Source organism: Nicotiana tomentosiformis, chromosome 7, assembly GCF_000390325.3.
Source record: "Nicotiana tomentosiformis chromosome 7, ASM39032v3, whole genome shotgun sequence".
Classification (NCBI taxonomy): domain Eukaryota; kingdom Viridiplantae; phylum Streptophyta; class Magnoliopsida; order Solanales; family Solanaceae; genus Nicotiana; species Nicotiana tomentosiformis.
The window spans coordinates 94,751,738-94,772,445 of NC_090818.1; the positions used below are offsets into that span (position 1 = coordinate 94,751,738).

Here is a 20,708-nt window from a genome sequence, read left to right on the forward strand (position 1 = left end):
GATCTCGGCCAATGCCTTCTCAGCATCCTCCCCGGCTTAAGGCAAAGCAGTTCGCACCCGAGCCACTAGGTCAGAATTATCTTATTCTTCTTCTTCTTCTTCTTCTTTGGACTCATCCCTCAGTTGGCGGATTGAGTCCGATGAGAGGACGTCGGTACTTTCCTTAAGTTTACGCACCAGCCTCCTCTTTGGTTTTTTCTTTTCCAAGTCCAGAGAGCTCGGGGCCCTTTCCTTTTCTTCTCATCACCATGCCTCGGAGCAGGGGACTCGAGAGGCACATCCTCATCACCAGATAGAGGCCTCATAGAAACATCTTTGGGGAGACCTACAAAATAAAACAGAACCGATAAGAATTCAACAGTGTAATGAGAAAGTCAAACATTATTGAATCAGAAAAGGAAACTTACCATGATTACGGGCCTCCCACCGACCTTTCGATAATTCTATCCATGCGTGCTCGGAATATGGTCTTTATGACATAAGGTCCTCAACCCACTCCTTGAGTTGAGGAACGACATCCAGTATCCGAGCCACAACTGCACCACAAAAACACCGATAAGAAGGGAGGGAAGGGGAGAAAAAATAAATAAAATCTCTAAGGCAAAGTTATATTTACGCTTCATGTTCCATTTCTCGGAAAATGGCATGTCCTAGGCAGGGATCAAGTCTGAAATCCTTAATCGAACGAATCGGCCTATCCAGCCTCGGTCCCGAGCCTCATCTATACTCGAGAACGGAGCCTTACTATCCTGGCGATCAAGTTTGATTAATCCCCCTCGATAGAGTCGGGGATTGTACAGGCGCATAAAATGATCGAGGGTGAAGGGACACCCCTCGATTTTGTTTACAAAGAAACGGAGAAGAATCACTATCCTCCAGAAGAAGGGGTGAATTTGAATGAGGGTCACCTCGTACCTCTTGCAGAATGCGATAATGACCTGATCTAAGGGACCCAATGTGAAGGGGTAAGTGTAAACACTTAAAAAATCCTCCACGTGGGTAGTAATTTCTTCCTCAGGCGAAGGCACCACCACATGCTTATTGGCCCAGTTGCAATCCTTTTTTACCTTGGAGAGGAGATCCTCGGTGATCGAACATATATATCTCGAGACCGGCTTGCACCGACCCGGTACCGAGAAAAATTTTTCGATCTTGAAATCAGCAATGGTCGGGCACCCTGCAGGAACAAACTCTTCAGGGTGGGATTCCGCCGTAGTCCCGTCGCCTGCAGATCGTGATGAAGAGGCTGCCTCCTTTTGTGGGACAGTCTTAGAAGTTTTCGCCATTTTAGAGCCGAGATGAAGAAGAGGAAATTAAGAAGGTACGCTTAGTGGTTTGCAAAAGGTTCAAGAAATCTAAGTAAAAAAATTGGAGAGTGAAGAGATTTTTGAAGAACAAGGATAGAAGGAGCTTTGAACGTAAGGTTTGAAGGAATGAAAGTTGGGATATTTATACTATGCTAATGATGGTTCAAAATCCGTAATGGCCGACCAACAACTGACAGGCATTTACTGCCTTGGTAACTGGACCGACGGGACGTTTCAGTAACTGTTTGTCGCTTACGTCATGATCCATCAAAGCGGGATTCGAAAGTTCACATCGTTTCTCGTCATCTTCTTTCCGAAAAATGATGGGACTATATGTATACGGTCGAAACCGGGTTCGACCCTTATGTGACCAATCGAGACTAAAATACGAATAGGTTAAAGCTTGATCTTGAGTTATATCGAACCAAGGTGCGAAGATTCATCATTGAGCTCGTGACCCCGGGACCGAACGAGATTGAGACCGAACAAGATCGAGGGAAATTTGCCGAGCCAAATAACAGAAGGCCGAAATATCGAGGTCTGAAGTTCGACAAGACCATCATATTTGCCCTCGATTTTACCGAAGGCACAACCAATCGTACTTCTGACGGCCTCGAAGAAAAGCTTCGCCAACTCATCCGACAAGGATCCGTGATTCTCGCCATTAACCAATCATTATGGCAGAAATCACGGAATTAAGTCAAAAAAGGAGCCAACTATCTACATAATTTATTATAAAATAATGTCTTAAAAACTTCATCTCCCTAAATATATAGAGGAAACTGAGTAATTCATGGGGACATTGTAACATAGTTCAAAGAACAAGATACTATTTTTTCCAGCTTTGTTCATATTATTCTGGCTTCAATAACATCACATCTAAATTCGAAGAAAGTTAACCTTGCGAGACTTAAGTTGTTCAATCTGTATGGTTTGTATTTATTTTTCTACTTATTCTTCCATTTTAAATCTGATTTCTCACTTTGTATCAAATTAGATCACATATCCTTAAAACCGCGTATAAATTCAATTATTATCCGATTTTGAGGAAAAACGATAAGACAACCAGAAAGAATAAGATGACAGTCACCATTCACCAGTTTAAGATTTAAGTCAGAAAATGTCGACATTGGTACCTGGGATCCACAGAATTCTCAAAAACGAAAGTTGCCAAATTGCAAGGAACTGCAAATGTTAACATAGTCGAGAACATATTGATTAACCTTGGAATCACTTCTCTCTCTTTTTTTCTTTTTTTTGTTGAGAGAAGTAACAATATCTCTCTTACCTAACAATTGTTTTTTTTTTTTTTTGGGGGGGGGGGGGGGGGACGATACTAGTGCCATTGTGATTATGAAGCATGAGACTGATAATTGAGTTGTACTGCTTTTCGAATGTCTTAATTTGATTTTGCATGAAAAACAGAATTCCAATGGATAATCTAGACTGTTACTACATGGATTGGAATAATAATGTCATCTTTTAGAACAAAGATTGCATTGAGTACAAGAGCGTCTGATAAAAGCTCATTGGTATTTGTTCAAACGATATTCTTTTTAATTGGAAGCAGATAATATAGGCCAAAGCAGATAATATAGGCCAAATACATATGCAGCCCTTAATCTTGTTCGATTTGAACTAAATCATGTTCCTATTGAACACCTAATATTTGTTGAAAATATGCCTATTAAACACTTAATTGATAACCTCTTACAAGAACAAAGAGTGAATCTCAAACGCCTGATATGTAAATAAACACCAATCAACATGTGACACGTGGATTTTTAAAAATTTCGTCAATTACGTTTTCTTGTTGTGCCACCATCTACCCACGCCCGAGACCACCGGAAACCTCACCGTTGATCTCTTTCTCACTTCAGACTATCTGATGTCTTCCCTCTAAAACAATCGAGAATACTCCCCACTGAAAAAGCAAGTCAAACTAAGGAACCTCTCTATTAGTAGCTATTGTCATAGACGATGAGGAATCCATTCAAACTACAAATCTTAACTTTGAAAATACTACTTTCTCAGTCAAAATCCGCAGTCAATTAAGCTTAGCGTTGCCAGAGAATTTTGTAATGGAAGTAAAAGATTTGTGCCTTAAAACTCTAAAAGGAAAAATTCGATGTAGATATAAATAAGCAAAAGAAGAATGTCAAACTACTACTACTTTTTGTAATGGCAGTAATGTTGCCGGGCTTATGCTGGCCGTAAGCAAATTTGTCCGGAATTGACAATGAGAGAGAAAGAGAAAAAAATGAAGTAGAGATTTGGTTTTTTATGCTATTGAATCAGCAGATTTGCTTAATGGCATGCATCCCGTTTTGCATCTGGTGGAGATTTGCTGGTTATGTTGGTAGAGATGGCTATCAAGGGAAGAGAGAAGATGAAAGAAAAGAGAAAAGAGAAAAGAGATTAAAAATAAAAAGTTTGGCCATTCACACTCTTTTTGGAGGTGAGATTCACGCACACCGCCATGTCAGCAGAGTATGTCTAACTGGCATGATAGGACTTGAGTTTAGGTGTCCAATAGGAATAAGCAATAGTTCAAGTGTCTAAATAAAAAAACTGGACAAGTTCAAGGGACCGCATATGTATTTGGCCGATAAGATATTATTGTACAAATGGTCGCCAGCCCCCCATGTTCAGGAAAAAAATGAAGCTTGAAAACCAGTTTGGACTTTGGAACATGAAATTTGAACACCAACCTGTTTCTTCGAAATGGTAACTAATGCATATTGTCCATTACATTCGAGCAAGAAAGATATATCCTTAATACATCATTCAAGCATCCTACTCGGAGAACCAATTCCCCCAACACAGAAATATCTTCCTCAAGTAGAACCTAAAAATCATCTTAAGACGTTCAAGGGATTGCATAAACCCCCTGCTCATTTCTAGCCTTCAAGATCTGAACTCACTAGTATTAATAATAAACTACGGGAAAATAATGCACAAACACTGCAGTTGCAACTTTAGAGGCTCGTTAACTTGGGCAAACGGAAAAACATATCCTTGTCCAGCATATTACCCAACTGGCATGAGCAGATTTATTTCTTTCAGAATAACAAGTTGTTGGGCCTTCAGCGAGTTCAGAGCACAAGAGATGCAGCACAAAGAAGCTCATATATTGGACGATTATCTACCAGGTTGAAATTGAGGAAAACTTGAAATTCCCCGCTACTCGTATAGGATATGTTTCTTGCCTGGGCAATTCAAGCAGCAGGAATAAACAATTAGAGAAAGATCAGCAGCCCACATAATTTCACTGCAACACTAGATAGGGCAGCCAAAGTGCCTTTTTTCTTTTTTCGATAAGGATTTTCCATGATGATGAAAATTAGGGTAAGCACACATTCCATGAGAAGTAGGTTCAATTGGCTGTCCTCTCCGATTGGCGAACATCGAAAGAGAAGGCGGAGGACCAAGAAGATAGATTCAAAGAAACATGATTTTGATAACTCACTTCAGGAAAACATTCTCATGGAGAAAATTAAAAATCTCAATATACATTAACATTACCCTGAATTAAGATTAGTTTTCTGTCTGTGCTGCTGAGTTTGAGCCCTTTGTCTGTTCACCATCCCTTAAGATTCTATAAGCATAGAATGCTGCCACTCCTCCACTACACACAGCAAAAGCCAATTGACAATGCTAAAGTGAGGACCAGATATACAAAAATCTACTATGCCACTGCTCATTATGCTCTTTTTCAAAAACTTCATGTAGCTACATACTCCCTTTTTTTCCTTTTCGGAGGGTAGAGGGTAGGGGGTTACATCACTTTCTTGAGGGGATACAACAATAACAACACCTCAATGCTAGAAGACATACATACGAAATATACTAAGAGGTAGCTAAATAATTTAGCATAGGAAGACGGACACCGATGGCAAAAGAGTGTTTTTTTTCCTTAAGATGAAAATCCAGTATTTCACTCTCAATAACGTTAAATCATTTTAAAAAAATAGCATTTAGTATACAACATAAGGGCAGCTCGGTGCACTAAGCTCCCTCTATGTGCGGGGTCCGGGGATGGGCTGGACCACAAGGGTCTATCGTACGCAACCTTACCCTGCATTTCTGCAAGAGGCTGTTTTCACGGCTCGAATACAACATGAGAGCAGAAATTTCATGAGGGACTTGATGAACTCCGGAGCACTTGTTTATCTTGTTCTAAGGAAACATGTTCATCCTACTATCAGTAGCAAGTATATGATCTCCCACCAGCCTTTTTGAAATAACTGCATTTAGACCTAGCTGGCATCAAGACCCTTGGTGGACGGATTACAGCTAACCATGTTGCTGTGAACCCATCACCCATTCTGACCCTCTCGCATCCTCCCCCACCCTCTCTCCACTGCCACATCCTTCTTTTCCTTTTATTTTGGACAAGATAGAAAGAACATTTTGAAAAAGACGACGAGCAAAAATAGACCAGCAAAATATTAAATAGAGTGTAGAATTAAAAAAGTATGTGAGAACTAGAAATATTGAAACCTGATGAAGGCTGTAATAAAATTGAAAATAAATGGTCTCTGCAAAGCAAGAGAAAAAAGTTGTAAGAACCATCGTCAAAAACATTATTGACCAAGAACAACTGGATAAGAACTCTAAGCAAAGAGGGAGGAGGAAGAAAAGGAAGTCTTACCTGCAACAGCACACGAAATTCTCTGACAAATAAGATGGTAGCAATGGCTGAAAAAGAGAAAGCAAGTAACAGGTAAAGCAATGTTGCACTGATTAATACAGAAATTGAAATATGAGAAACAAATTTTTAACAATTAAAGAAAATATGAGAAACAAATTCCAGCATTACAATCACAAATAAGGTCTTTTTCAAAATTGTAAAATTACCTGAAAGTCAATTTTCCCCAACCAGGAGGGTAAAACTGAAAATTTTGGAGTGCATGAAGGTAGGAAACCCCTAACTAACCTACAGAAGCTCATTGTACCCTTGAAAGTATTGAGCATGCAGGTAGCAGTGGAGTAAGGTGCAACCCACAACCACATATGGAAAAAGAAAAGAAACTTGAAAGTCTAGTTGGGATAAAAGGAAATAATTTTTCTTTTATGTTTTTGGGTTTGTAATTGAGGGTAACAATTGTGCACATAGAAGCAACATCTGGCATGCTTTGAACAAAACTTGGGCCTTCTCAATTAGCAAAAATTTCAGAAGAAAATTGGTGAAGTTGCCACCGCTGTTCCTCCTAAATGGTGAGAATTCTGTTTCCACAACTTGTTCTAAAGTGAATAAACAAAAAACATCCAGATTCTGTGAATTTTATCTAGAATCATAAATATGAAATCAATCGATTAAACCTTAATCCAAAACCAGTTAGGATCGGAATATATGAATACTCTATATGGGTCAACTCCATTCAACCCCATTTTATTCAGAAACCCAATAAAATTAAGGGCTAATTAGCATATCAATACAACAACTACCATGCCTACATCCTGAACTAGTCGGAATCTAACATATGAATCCTTTTAAAGTATACTCCACTTAATTTGAAATCGACTAATTTCAATACTCAATAGTTTATCTTTAAGACAAATTAGGGATCTTCAACACTAGAGAATCTCTGCTTCTTTTACTGACATTGCAAGTTTATTTATCATTCCTATTAAATGGTGTCGTCCCCTATATGACAATTATATGCCAGATTCACAAGCAACTCCCACGACACCCTTTGCTGAAATTGGTAATAGCAAACTAATACGTAAAAAGGCGTACCAAATAAACCAGAATCTTTAGGTAAGAGTTGCATATAGGTGTTAGAAAGAGTACAAGTAGAGTAGGGAGTAAATGAGAGTAGTCTCTCGTATGCTAACCTGCTTGTCCCTTTAAGGCTAGAGAAGTCGACTCTCCACTTTTCCACGATCTTAAACTTGAGATGCTCAAGGCCACAAGAGTACCACCAAGTATAACACCAAATCTAAGGGCAGCAATGCTTCCACTTAGCATGAAGTACAAAAAGCCACCAACAGAAAGAAGAGTTCCTGCAGAGCATGACCAAGGCAATGAAAAAGCTATACGTTTCAAGCCATTGCATGCTTCACAAAGAATTTAAACTAATAGTAACCCAAACAAAATAATAAAACGACTTATAAAGTGGAACAGTCTCTTACTACTGCATTTGAAAAGACAAGTTCTACATACCATAAGGTACTCCCACATAAAAGTCTCGCACTTTTGAAACGTCACTTAGTTCATCCGCAGAGGAAGCAAATGTTTCTACAATATCCTTTACAGGTTCAGGGGAATTCTTGGCAGCAGTTGCCAAGTATTCTTTACTCTCCTCACTAATTTCCTTTGCAACTACAGTCAGATCTTCTCTTGCCTTCTCCGCTTGGATTTTTAACTTCTCAGAAGTTTCTTTCAAAATGATCATAGCTTTCTTGGAATAGACCTCATATGCTTCTTGTGACACAGCCTTTACCTGCATCGCTTGTTCTTTGAAGGAAGCTAGGGTCTGCTTCCAGGCCTCTTCTGACTCCTCAGCCTCCGTCTTAAGATCTTTTTTGTCCTTCTCCAATTCAACATCTGAAGGCTTCTGAAGATATGCAAATTGACTCATAAAATTGAAAGAACTATGCCTAACGTCATAAAGATCAATAAAACATAGTTATACACACCAATCAACATACTACTCCCTCCACCCTAATAATATAGACCTAATTTGACTTGTTAGGATATAAGAGTAAAATATTTGGATATATTATCATATTTGAGTTTGTCCGGAAGCGTTTAGGATAATAGCTTGAAATATAAAGAATGTGGAATAGTTATACAAAAGCATGCCACATCAAGTTCAATATAATAAAAACATAAATAATTTATACTAGTTCAATTGTTGGAGAGGAAAATATTTTCCATTTAAGGAAAGCAGTCAATGTTCTTTGGGGTGGACCATAAAGAAGAGAAGCTCAACTTAATAAGGATGGGGAGAGCATAATAATATACTAAACCATTTAATAGATTAGACACTCCATTATATATATATATATAGAGAGAGAGAGAGATAGAGAGATTAAATATTCCATTCTTAACATATGAAAGAAAAGTTTGGTCCAATCGTAGCTTACCACACCTTGATCACATTATGCTTTCATCAGGTTCAACACACTCAATATCACATCAATCAAAATTTTAGTATTTTATAACGTGCTGTTCTAAAGTTTTGTTACTTCCATGACAGTGCGTATAGCAAAAAAGTAAGGCCTGAGTCTCCTTTCTATTCATTTATCTTTTAAGGAAAAAAGGCCTGAGTTTCCTTTCTATTCATTTATCTTTTAAGGAAATTACTATATAGAGCTCTGCACAATTCTCTTAACCCATTTTTTCTGATTGATACCACACAATACAAAAGAAATGCCAGTCTCATACGAAGTTGAAATATAAGAGCTATCACAAGTTGGAAGGAATGGAATCCTTCCTTCACAAAAAGGAGCATAAATAAGCAGGGCGCTAGCTAGCCAAATGCCATGACAAAGAAACACAAGAAAAAGAATATAACAGCAAAAAAAGCAAGCATCCAACAAACCCCACCAAGCTGCCCATCACTATTTCATACAATTATGTATCTTCATTATAGCTTCTTAGTTTCCTTCAGAAACCATTAAAGTAGACACCTAGATCAGATTCCAGCTTTCACAATCAAAATTTGATCGTGAAGTGTGGATGCCAACATGTTCATACCCTAATAAAACTCCTCTTGCATAATGTACCTGGCTACTCAAATTTAAAATGATAGTACGAAATGTGAAAGAGTTAGTTAAAAATTAAGACATCAGGTTTGATGACACAATATAACGCTACCTCGTCCAAAGAAGATGACAGGGTTCGAGGTACCAGGGGCTAAGCATCTAACCTTCGATGTGGACACGGCTGTTGATCCCTCAACTTTTTTCAAATAAAATTTACATATTTAAAAACTATGACAAGATACTATAAATTAAGAGGATTACGTTTAACTCTTTCAGCTTGATGTTGAACCACCTACAAGCGAGTATAAGCTACAAAGGGAACAACAACTTGGATTTCCCTTTATACAAGCTTGTCTTAGAATCTTTGTACTTAACGGAATCTGAAAACAACAATCGATGTCCATGCCCTGGACCTCACATTATATTCAACCCAGTGTTATCAAAGGCGAAAAGCGCAAAAAAAGCGCCAAGGTCTGTTGGGGCTTTAAGCGCAAAGCGCAAATAAAGCGTGAGCTTTAATGAAAAAAATGCGCAACTAGAGAAAGAGTAAAAATATGTATATGTAGTCTAATACTAATAATTATAAGCATGAATAACAAATATTTGGACAAAGAAATTAGAAAACAATTATGATAAAGTGAAGAATCAATTATTTAGTGTCGTCTTTTCAGGATTACACTCTTTGGCAAGGAAAAGTATGGTTTAGAGCCTTGATGCAACACTGAAGCGCCCACAAAGCGAGGCGAAGCACTCAACATGTTTTGAGCCTCGCTTCAGGGCTTAAGCGCGCCTTTAACAACACTGATTCAACCACATAAAAAAGTAAAATGCAAGGTGTATCCAAAGGGAATAAGCAGTAAAGACTTTCGCTAGGAGTTTGAATTATATAGTACTCCTTCCGTCCTAATTTATATGACCTATTTTAAATGACACACCACCAATAATATTATTTTGTACCACTTTCATAATTTCTAGATTTTAATCTCATTTAAGGATTCAAAATTTAATATGCGTGATCTTTTTTCAACTAAACTAACTCCTTATCCACTACCCACGCAGTAAGGAAAATTGCACTCTTTCCCCCTAAATATCACAAATCCATAGATGCTCAATTAGAAAATCTTTAAATTGTTTCAACCAATAAAATGACCATAAACCTAATGAAAATCTTAACAACTGATGGTCCCAAAAACAGGTTTTCCCTCATAATAAAGCTTCTACCTTTGACTGCAATTCATATCCGAATAACGCTTACAAATCCTCAATTTACTAACTAAACGAGCTAATAAAACACAACAAATAAATGAATAAATAAATATCTATTTAGAAAGCAAGTTACTGAACATGGCTCACCGATTCCTCATGTGAAGCAGCGAATGATAGAATCGATCTATTCCTTAAATTCCGCCGAGCCAACGGAGTTAAGCCAGAGCCGAAACCAAAGCCAGACGGAGAAACAGAGCGAACCGCAACAAAAGCCTTTCCTTTAGGTCCCTGAATAGAAGTGAACCCTAGAGAAGCAGGAGAATAACAGAGCGCCATTGAAGGAGCTTGGTTTAAGAAAAGAGAAGAACTAGGGTTAGGGTTTGCTGATATTGCAACATTCATTTTCAATGTTCAGCGCTCTTTCGTCGAGTTACAGTAGTGGAGTGTGGTTGGTAGGTACTAGGTAGCAGAGAAGGCTTTTTTTTCTTTTTTTTTTCTTTTTTTTTTTTTTTTACCTTCAAACTGAGTCACGATTTTATAGCCACTTTGAGAATAATCTTTGTAAAAGTGGGGGCTTTGCCTGCTCTACTACAAGAGTTTGACCTTGGAAACCAAGTTTAGAAAGCTAAAAAGCTAACATCAAAAAATAGCTACATAGTGGCTATAAAGCTGAAAATTCAAGGTGGTTCATATGTGAGGGTGCTTGCTTTTTTCTTCTTGACTCTAAATGAAAGAAGTTGCAATCTATCGGTATTTATCAAGCCTCTAACCTACCCAGGTAAACTATCAAAAGTGTTATATATAAAAAGATCTGTTAGATTATGGCTAAGGGATGCCAATTTGTCCACAACACGATTTGCTTCTCTATAGCCGTGCTGAGTTTAATATCATGAGTATTTACCAACAACTTTATCTCTTCTACTGTATCACTGATTCTCCAAGGTGTATCCCATTCTCCAATCACTGAGTTCTGAAGGATGAGTGAGTCAGTTTCTCCTATGATTGACTTAAAGCCATTGTTGATGCACCATTTAAGGCCATAGAGCAATGCACTAGCTTCTGCAGTGTTACTGGTGTCCTGTCCCAATGGTAATGAATATGCCATAATGAGACAGCCATCACTCCCTCTCACTATACCTCCTCCTCCACAGTTGCCATCTAGACAAGATCCATCAATGTTCAGCTTCACAAAAAGAGGTGGTAGTTTGAGCCATTTCACCATAATAAAGCAGTTCATCACCACCTGGACTTCATACATGCTACATACATCTTCCCAATTGTTTCCAACGTTGATCTTCTTGAAATGAGATTTGATAAGCTGAGTGATGTTGAAAGCAATCATCTCTTTGGATCTGTGAAAAGATGGTTTTTCCATATCAAATCTAGAGCTACACCTAGACCTCCATATCTTCCAAATGATGATAGGAGGCATGATTTTGTGCATGTAGTTAGCCATGGGATTTTTTCCCTTCTATTTCCAGCAATTGAGTATGAGAGTCCTCGGATTGTTGTTTCTATACTCAATGCCCAATCTGCCAATAAAGAAATTCCACACTTGTTGTGCATATTGATCACTATAGAATAAATGATTTGTAGTTTCAGGTCCCTGGATGTCACTGAAACTAGTACAACAACTCCTCCTAGAGTCGACGACAATCCCAAGGCTAGAAATTCTCTCATCAGTGGCAACCTTGTTGTGAACAGCCCTCAATATCATAAAGGACATTTTGAAAGGAACACCTTTCTGCCAAATGTTAGCGTTATAGCTAGAAACTCTATTTCTTTGCCTTAACAGATTCCATGCACTTGATATAGTAAATTTGCCATTGTTATTGCTAGTACAGATTGTTGAATCCTTCTTTTGTTGGTTGATGAGAACTTGCAATGAAGACAAAGAAGATAGGTAAATTTTTATGTGGCCAGGGGGTTGGTACTGAAGAACTGACCAATCCCATTGGCCATCCTTGAGTACTTCATTAATCTTTAGATTACTTAATATGGGATTATCAGAGAGAGTTTCATAAAGAGGACCGTTGTCCATCCAATTGTCAAACCAAAAGCTGATGTTGCCTTTTCCAATTTTTCAAAGTATGTTTTGCTCCACTTTGTTTTTGATTGAACACATAGCTTTTCAACTATAGGAATTTTCTTTCATCCAGTTTGTACAAACTGGATTGCTTCCATTACAGTACTTTGCTTTCATGAATTGAGCCCAAAGGGATTGGGTGGTTCTGAATTTCCACCACTGTTTGGCATTGGAGGCATTGTAAATGTCTTCTAATTTCCTGAATCCTGTTCCTCCTTCCTCAAAAGAAAAACACAAAGTCTTCCATACCACCCAATAGTGTTTCTCTCTATTTGCATGCCCTGACCAAAAAAACCTAGCCAAATATGTCTTTATCAATTCAAAGGATCATTTGGGAGAATGCACTGAAGCAGTAGTATGAATATTGAGAGCCATGAGAACATGCTTGATGAACTGCCCTTCCACCTGTTGATAAGAATTTCAAATGCCATCTTTTGATTTTGTTAATTACCTTGCTCACCCTATATGAGAATGTGGCAAGAGTTTTCCTCCCATGTATATATAGGACACCCTAGGTACTTCATAGGGAAATTACCATGTCTCATACCAAGAATTCTACCAACTCTAGTAATAGTGCTTATAGCAGTCTTAGGTGCCATTGCATAACAGCTTTTGGCTTTGTTGATCATTTGACCACTAATCTTCTCATATGATTCTAAAGTCGCTAGCACCAATTTCAGAGTTTGCTTAATACCACTACAGAAAATAATTGTGTCATCAGCAAAGGAAAGATGAGAAATATGTGGTCCATTGCGAACCATATAATACCCTATGAATCTGTTGTTGTTATGGAGTTCATTGAGCATTAGGGAAAGCAGCTCCGCACAGAGAATAAAAAGTGAGGGTGAAAGAGGATCTCCTTATCTGAGTCCTCTTTCAGACTTGAAGAATCCATGCCTGCTACCATTGACAATAAGAGAGTACCAGTTGTTGGATATGAGTCTGTAGATCATGTATATCCACACTTCAGCAAAACCAAGTTGTCTGAGCATGAAACATAAGAAAGGCCAGGACACTCTGTCATAAGCTTTAGCCATGTCAAGCTTAATGACAAGACTTAGACCTTTTTTAGGCTTGAAAATGTTATTAAAAATATCTTGGGTCAATAAGATATTCTCATTTATCGACCAGGAAGCATTATCAGGCAAGTGTGAGAGAAAAACCTAGGTAGAGTGGCACCATTAAAGAACGCACCCACTGCCTTATATATATCATAAGAAATCACTTCCCATGCACTTTGATAGAATTTAGTACTCAAGCCATCAGGGCCCGGTGCACTATCAGGATCAATCGAGAATACACAATCTTTAACCTCCTGGAGGGAAGGCATAGCTGTCAGAGAAGCATTATCAGCTTAAGTAATCACTTTCTTCACTATATTTAGAATCTGAGAGTCTTCTACAACAATATCAGCTTGAAACATCTTTTGAAAGAACTGGACAACTGTACTTGCTACATCATTGGTGCCCTCTATCCATTCTCCTTCCTCATTTTTTATTTTGAGGATGGAAAACTTTCTTCTTCTATCCTTAATGACTCTATGGAAGTAAGTTGTGTTGGCATCTCCTTCATCTAACCATTTGACCCTAGCTTTTTGCCTTAGAACTTTCTCCTGAAGAATCAAGAAACTGGTGAATTCAGCTTTAGTTCTAGCCAACTTGGTCCTGATATCTTGAGTATTGTTGGTAACAGATGCCTCTTCAAATTCCTTAATAAGCTTTTCCAACTTCTTTGGTTCTTCATAAATATCACCAAAAGTAGCCTTTGACCATCTTCTCAGAGCACTGCATACTTTTTTAGTCTTCTGGTAAAGGATATAAAGGGGATTCCCATGAACCTCTTCAACCCATGATTGTTGGATAACATTCAAGTATTCATCATGGTCCACCCATATATTCAAAAATTTAAAATATTTAGTATGAGTAGGATCATAATTCCCATATTCCATCAGCAACGGGGCATGATCAGAGCATATCCTAGAGAGATGTGTAACTTTGGTCTCCCCAAACAGATCAAACCATTCAACATTGTATGTTAATCTGTCTAATCTATTCCAAAATGTGTTGGGAGGGTCCCTATTGTCACTCCAAGTGAAAATAATTCCATGAAATCCACCATCTTGTAAATTGCAATCATTCAGATAGGAGAGGAAATCAATTCCTTCTTGAATTCTATAGGGTAAGCCACCCAGCTTCTCCTCCGAGCTAATAGCTACATTGAAGTCACCAACCACTCCCAAGGGCCGTTAATGTTATTGCACGTGCTTCTGAGTTCATCCCATAGAATAATTCTTTGGTTTTCATCGCACTTGGCATACACAATGGTAATGTGAAATAAAATATTCCCATGAATTTGAGAGATTTGAAGTAAAACTTGTTGTTCCTTATCATCCAGGACATTGATCTTGTAATCAGCAGACCAAAAGACTCATATCTTGTTAGAACAATTGTGAAAACATTCTTGGTATCCAAGCATCCTTTTATACTTTTCAATCTTCCTTGCTCTCACCATGGGTTCCTGCAAGAAAATAAAAGGAAGGTTGTACTGGTTTTTAATGGTTTTGAGCCTTTCCGCAGCACCTTGGGACCCTATGCCCTTAATGTTCAATGATAAACAACTAATCATTTGAAACATTTGAGTTTTGTTCCCCCTGAGCCTTTGAAATTTCTTCTGGATTCCTACTATTAGGAGCCCAATTGATCTCACCTAGTTGATCATCAAGTCCTCTTGAAGAGAGATTGTTGAATTGAATAATTTTTTGGTGGACTTGGGAGGTAATCACAGGATTTCATTCGGCACTTTGATACCTCCCTGTCATATGATCATCATCGGATAGAGAGTTTTTCTTATCTTCAGATGGTATTTCCATAGTCATATCATGGTCTTGGGGATCACTGATAGCATTTTCTTCCCCACCCTAGGCCATCTGGCTATTTTCTCCTGGATCAATGATTCTTGGTGGCTCGTCTAGCAGTTGATATTCAAGCCCCCTTTCTCTATCCTTCCAACTAGTATATTTCTCAGCAAGGTTGGGGTCAAGGCCAAAGAGTGGTCTATACACCAAGCTATGATTTTCCTGATCCATGTCACTTGTCAGAACAACATCACTTGGTATAGTCATTTTTTCTTTAAACTTTCTCCCTTTCTTGTTCATCTTCTTTGTTTCCTCTAGCTTCATATTCACTAGTGAAGTATTCATGATGTCCTTTTGATTATTGAAAACATCACTGCTCAACTCAATCTCTGGGTAATCAGCCTCCTTTCTATAACGACCCGATCGGTCGTTTTGCTTTCTAAAACTTTGTTCCCCTAAATAAGACTTCTCGTACGTGCTTTTACTATTTTATAACTTGCAAGGATGGTTAGTTCGGGATTTGAAAGAGTTCGGGTTGAAATCGGAACACTTGGTTCCTTAAGGTTGGCTAAAAAGGTGAAGTTTGACTTCGGTCAATGTTTTGAGTAAACGACCTCAGAATCAAGATTTGACGATTCCAATAGGTTTGTATGATGATTTCGGACTTGGGCGTGTGTTCAGATCAGGTTTTGGATGACCCGTGAGCGTTTCGACCCTTAATAGTAAAAGTTTATCCTTGAAGGTTTTAGAAGTTATTTAAATTTGGTTTGGAGCGGTTTTTGGTGATATCGAGGTCCAAATAGAATTTCGAGATCGTGAATAGTTTGTAATGTCATTTAAGACTTGCACGCAAAATTTGGTGTCATTCTGAGTAGTTTAAGTACGTTTCGGTGCATTGGGAGTAAATTTAAGAACTTGAAGTTCATAAGTTTGATTCAATTGGTTTTGGGGTGTAATTCTTAGTTTTAATATTGTTTCGGGCGTTCCGAAAGTTCGAGCGAGTCCGTTTTATGATTCTAAACTTATTGGTATATTTGGGGCGGGCCCCGAGTGTCAATTGGACGAGGCTCGGACCAAGTTGGAGATTGGGAGCAACAACTGAAGCTCCCAGCTGCTATCATAATCGCACCTGCGCTTGGCCAGCCGCAGGTGCAAGCTCGCAGAAGCGGCCAAGGAAGGGCAGCCCAGGATCCGCAGGTGCGCCCCAACCTCCGCAGAAACGGGACCCCGTCCGCAGAAGCGGAGCCAGCCTGCCTGGGCACTTCCATAGAAGCAGACTTTTGTCCGCAAAAGAGACAACGCAAGTACGGCCCTGCGACCGCAGGTGCGAGATCGCTAGAGGCAGTGAGGTCTCTTTTAAAACGGGACTTAGTCATTTTGACTCATTTTTCTTTCATTGTTGGGCGATTCTTGGAGCTCTTAGAGAGGGGATTTTACCTAGCACTTTGAGGTAAGTAATTTCTATACAATGTGTGTTAAATATATAGTTTATGGGTAGATTATAACATGTAAATTAGTGAAAATTTTGGGTTTAGGTGAAAACCTAGGTTTTTGACAAAGATGAGATTTAACCATGAAATTTGTTATGGAATTTAGTAAAAATCATATATTTGAGTTCATGAGGTTATGGGTAACAACTTTCTTCAAAAATTTCCGGAATCCGGGCACGTGGGCCTGGGGGTGAATTTTAGGAATTTTGAAAATAGGTTTGGGAAATCATTTTGATAGTTGGGATACGAACTTTTGAGCATGTATTGATTAGTTTATATACTATTTGATTAGTTTTGGGTTGATTCAGCACCGAATTAAGGGTGTGAGCACATTCTTGGACCGGGAAGTAGGCCTTGAAACGAGGTAAGTCTCTTTTCTAACCTTGTAAGGGGGAATTAACCCCATAAGTGAATTTAATCATTATGTACTACTATTTGTGGGGGCTACGTACGTACGAAGTGACGAGAGTCCGTGCGTAGCTACTATTTATGCTTATGTCCGGGTATATTTAGGCTTACACCATATTTTTGTTGATACCGTTGCTTGTTTATGCTTACTAATTGTTTGGATTAAAGCGGAGGTTGAGGATTTCAATATTTTAAAGATTCCTAGCTGAATATCTTATTTTTGAAAAGAATTGAGAAATATTATGATAACTTGAGAAAAATCTATATTCAACCACTTCGTAAGTATATTCGGCAAACGGGGTAAATTTACACTACTCTCATGGGAGCGGGCTGTTCGCCTTGGCAGGTTAATTGATGTATTTATGGTTTGGGCCATTTGACCCTCGGCAGTGCACATTATATTTATATGTATATTTAGATTGGGTCGTACGTCCTCGGCATAATTCGTGCGTAAAGATATTGTAACCCCTTTTTATTTAATATTGTTCCATGGACTTGAAAGGCGAAAGGAATAGACGAGAGAAATGACTTGATTCTTACTTGAAATGGAAGGATTATTTACTTATTTTTCCTGCTCTGAGTTCTATTATCAGTTTATATATCATGTTTAATTAGAACTTCATACTGTTATATTTTTGGCCCATAGTAAGTGTCGAAGTCGACCCCTCGTCACTACTTCTTCGAGGTTAGACTAGATACTTATTGGGTATATGTTGTTTATGTACTCACGCTATACTTCTGCACTTGATGTGCAGGATCTGAGACAGGTGCATCTGGTTATCAGCCCGGCGCGCACGCTTGACTTCTGGTCCGAGACCACACGGTGAGTTGACCTTTCGAGCCGTTCAGCAGGAGTCAGAGTCTCTCTTTTGATTTATTTTCTGTCTATTCTATTTCAGATAGTAGAGTAGAGATCTTTTGTATATTCTACTAGTAGCTCACACACTTGTGACACCAGATCTTGGCACACACTGATAGACTTATGATTTTGGTTTTATTCCCATGGCCATAAATACATTCAGTTGCTTTCATTTAATTTATTTAAATCTGTTTCTTACTAAACTTAGTAAATTAAGGAAAGTTATTTACTTGGAAAAAACTTATTAAAATGGGAAAATGGCTAGATTATTCACTGTTGGCTTGCCTAGCAATGGTGTTGGGCGCCATCACAACCTAAAATAGAATTGGGTCGTGACACTTTCCCTGATATGTCTTTTTACCATCCTTGTTGATAGTAAGTAATTTTGACTTCTTCTTATTGTGTTTGTTACTGTTGTATTTGTCCCTTATTGTGTGTTTGGCCTGAGCTTGAGGGATCAAAAAAGCAGCAGCTGGGATTACTTCACCTTCACTGTTGTTGTGGGTGACAACCATAGTACTTTGTCCATCATTGATCATGTTAGCGGTGTTAGTATCATTTCCCTTTTGAGTTGTCATAACAACATGATTGTTGTTGGCATTGTTTCTATTCTTTATTTTATTCACAGTATGCCAACCATCTTCAGCTCCTTTATCAATATTGGTAGCACTGATGTTGTTAGCTAGTCTATTACCCGTGGGTTTTACAGCAGCGTTTGAATTGCCATTGGTCTGTCCAGCATTCTCAAGCCTGCCCTGTTCTCTTATTTGCTCATTTCTCCTATTTTCTCTCACATTTTCATTTTGATTAGTATCATTCCTTTTGGTTTGCTCATTAACCTCGCTGCCATTCTGAACTCTTAATTATAGATGTAAAATTCTACACATTATGTCTGAATGTCCTTGCCTCATACAATGATTGCAAAATGCAGGTAGTGATTCATATTCAACTTTCTAAATAAACTCTTCTATATTGCCCTCATGGTTCCTGATCTCGACAGTAATCCCATTTAAAATTGGCCCTGCAAGGTCAATTTCAATTCTAAACTTTGCAGTAGTGAATCTTGTTTTGGTGGTCGTTGCGTTGTCCAAAACCAAAGAAAAACCTATAGCATCAACTATATGACATATTGCGTCTCACTCATAGAAATGCCATGGGAGATCAGGAAGTGTGATCCATACCGGAGCTCTGGTGGTATTAGGTTTTGGTTTAAATTTTGTGGTCCACTTCTCAAGACTCGTCACAAAATATCTACCCAAATTCACAAAACTTCTAGTAGCTACTGCATTGTGATCATCTAAGTTATCAAAATCAATAAATACATGTTTCATGTCATAAGCTCCAATGGTTATGCATCCTTTCCCAGGAAACACTTTCGCGAATTCCTTCCTAATAATGTCGATCGAGGGACGGATCTTAGAAAATTTACCGACTATAGTCCATTTGCATGACTGCGCTAAGATATCATTTTCCTCCTTAGTGAAACTTACCACTGGTTTGCCGTTAATCAGCTCGTAAGATCTAGGAGGGAGTCGGATTCTGCTCCTTGGTTTTGGGGTTTTAATTCCTATGGCACCTACATAAGAATTGTCGCCATTGATTTTGCTTTGAGAGCTAGCAGCTTTATTAGCTATAGTACTTTCAAAATTTCCTAGGTCCAAAGTGATTTGGGGGTTTTGATTTGAAAAAGAAAAAGGGGTCCAGGGGTTTGGGGAATTTTGATTAGAAAAAGAAATTCCACTAATGTTTGTGGGTTGGGGTGTAAAGGATTTTTGATTTGGGATAAGTGATATTGTCGGAATCTGGGTGGGGATTAAAGGCGGTGGTTCCGGGGGGATCATTGGGTCCACTGATCGGAGGAGGACGTGGCCGGAACAGTAACCCAAATTTAGGGTTCACGTGAGAGAAGAGAGGGTTTGCCAATAGCTGAGAAGGTTCGTTTTCTCTAAAATACACATGAGTTGAGTTGAAAGGGAATAAAGGTATACGCCACGTGTTCTGGCATGTGACCCTACCGAATCGGTGACCTGACAAAGCTTGGGGTTCTTGCTTGTGACTTGAGGATAGTATCAAATCTAACAATATTTTATATTTTAATTTGTTGATTTTGATTCAATAAATCTCCGTAAGATCTACAAATTTATTTACCACTTGTAATGTAATCTTATTTTGTATAATCTTGAGCACGTAATCAAGTTTGATGATTTCAGAAATCTGTCTTTATAATCTTCCGTTTTACTATAAAAAATAATGAAATCTTAAAAGTAGATGTATGATTTATTAAAGTTCCGATGAAATTTGATAAGAACGAGAAATAGCAAGAAGACTAGTTTGCCTAATTCTTGTCGTTAATTAGTAATTGAATCATAAAAATGTCATAAAAAAGTTATTACATCTCGCTTTAAAAGGCTAATTAAAGTACTCTTTTATCAATGCTTACAATTATGAATCGACTCTATAGAATAATGAAATAACTCACGTGATATTGATCATGCTTAACCATGATCATCTATTCATATTTCATCTCAATTCATGGCATGTCTTGATACCAACAACTAATATGTATGCTTTTTAAAAAAAAAATTGCGCCTTTTGTTTTCTTATTTTTATTGCTTAGGCAAACTTTAATTATGGACCGTAGAAATCATCATGAATAAAACTTGTGCTGTCCATAATCTGGAGAAATGAATGCCGGGCCGACCACTTAAGAGAAAAAGCCCAAGATCCATCACCTACAAGCCCAAGGTATTGCACGGATAAAGTATGAAAAACTTGGGTTGCT

General features: G+C 38.2%; 2 protein-coding genes across 4 annotated transcripts; both read right to left on the reverse strand.

Moving 5' to 3' along the window:
- Positions 1–4,005: 4,005 nt before the first annotated feature.
- Positions 4,006–10,958, reverse strand: LOC104104961 (protein FATTY ACID EXPORT 3, chloroplastic). Of its 3 annotated transcripts, none has more exons than XM_009613179.4 (7): positions 10,377–10,958; positions 7,477–7,870; positions 7,149–7,316; positions 5,962–6,008; positions 5,811–5,848; positions 4,833–4,935; positions 4,006–4,516 (listed from the first exon to the last, which is right to left on the reverse strand). In XM_009613179.4, the coding sequence occupies exons 1-6, from the start codon at positions 10,629–10,631 to the stop codon at positions 4,845–4,847; spliced, it is 993 nt and encodes a 330-aa protein (XP_009611474.1). In that variant the 5' UTR covers positions 10,632–10,958; the 3' UTR covers positions 4,006–4,516; positions 4,833–4,844. The 3 variants fall into 3 exon arrangements, with proteins under 3 accessions (XP_009611474.1, XP_009611475.1, XP_033514259.1); XM_009613180.4 differs by having other exon boundaries at positions 7,477–7,867; positions 10,377–10,760; XM_033658368.2 differs by lacking the exon at positions 4,006–4,516 and having other exon boundaries at positions 4,829–4,935; positions 10,377–10,759.
- A 742-nt stretch (positions 10,959–11,700) lies between these two features.
- On the reverse strand, positions 11,701–12,270 carry LOC138896041 (uncharacterized). Its single transcript, XM_070180816.1, has one exon. The coding sequence runs from the start codon at positions 12,268–12,270 to the stop codon at positions 11,701–11,703; it is 570 nt and encodes a 189-aa protein (XP_070036917.1).
- Between the last annotated feature and the right edge of the window lie 8,438 nt (positions 12,271–20,708).

Bases quoted from the DNA above. Each gene is read 5' to 3' on its own strand.
- LOC138896041 (XM_070180816.1), bottom strand. From the start codon at position 12,270: ATGGACAACGGTCCTCTTTATGAAACTCTCTCTGATAATCCCATATTA.
- LOC104104961 (XM_009613179.4), bottom strand. From the start codon at position 10,631: ATGAATGTTGCAATATCAGCAAACCCTAACCCTAGTTCTTCTCTTTTC. The intron at 6,009-7,148 runs GTTAGCATACGA...TCTCTTTTTCAG, and splicing joins AGCCTTAAAGGGACAAGCAG to CCATTGCTACCATCTTATTT. The intron at 4,936-5,810 runs GTTTCAATATTT...TGCTGTGTGTAG, and splicing joins TTTATTACAGCCTTCATCAG to TGGAGGAGTGGCAGCATTCT.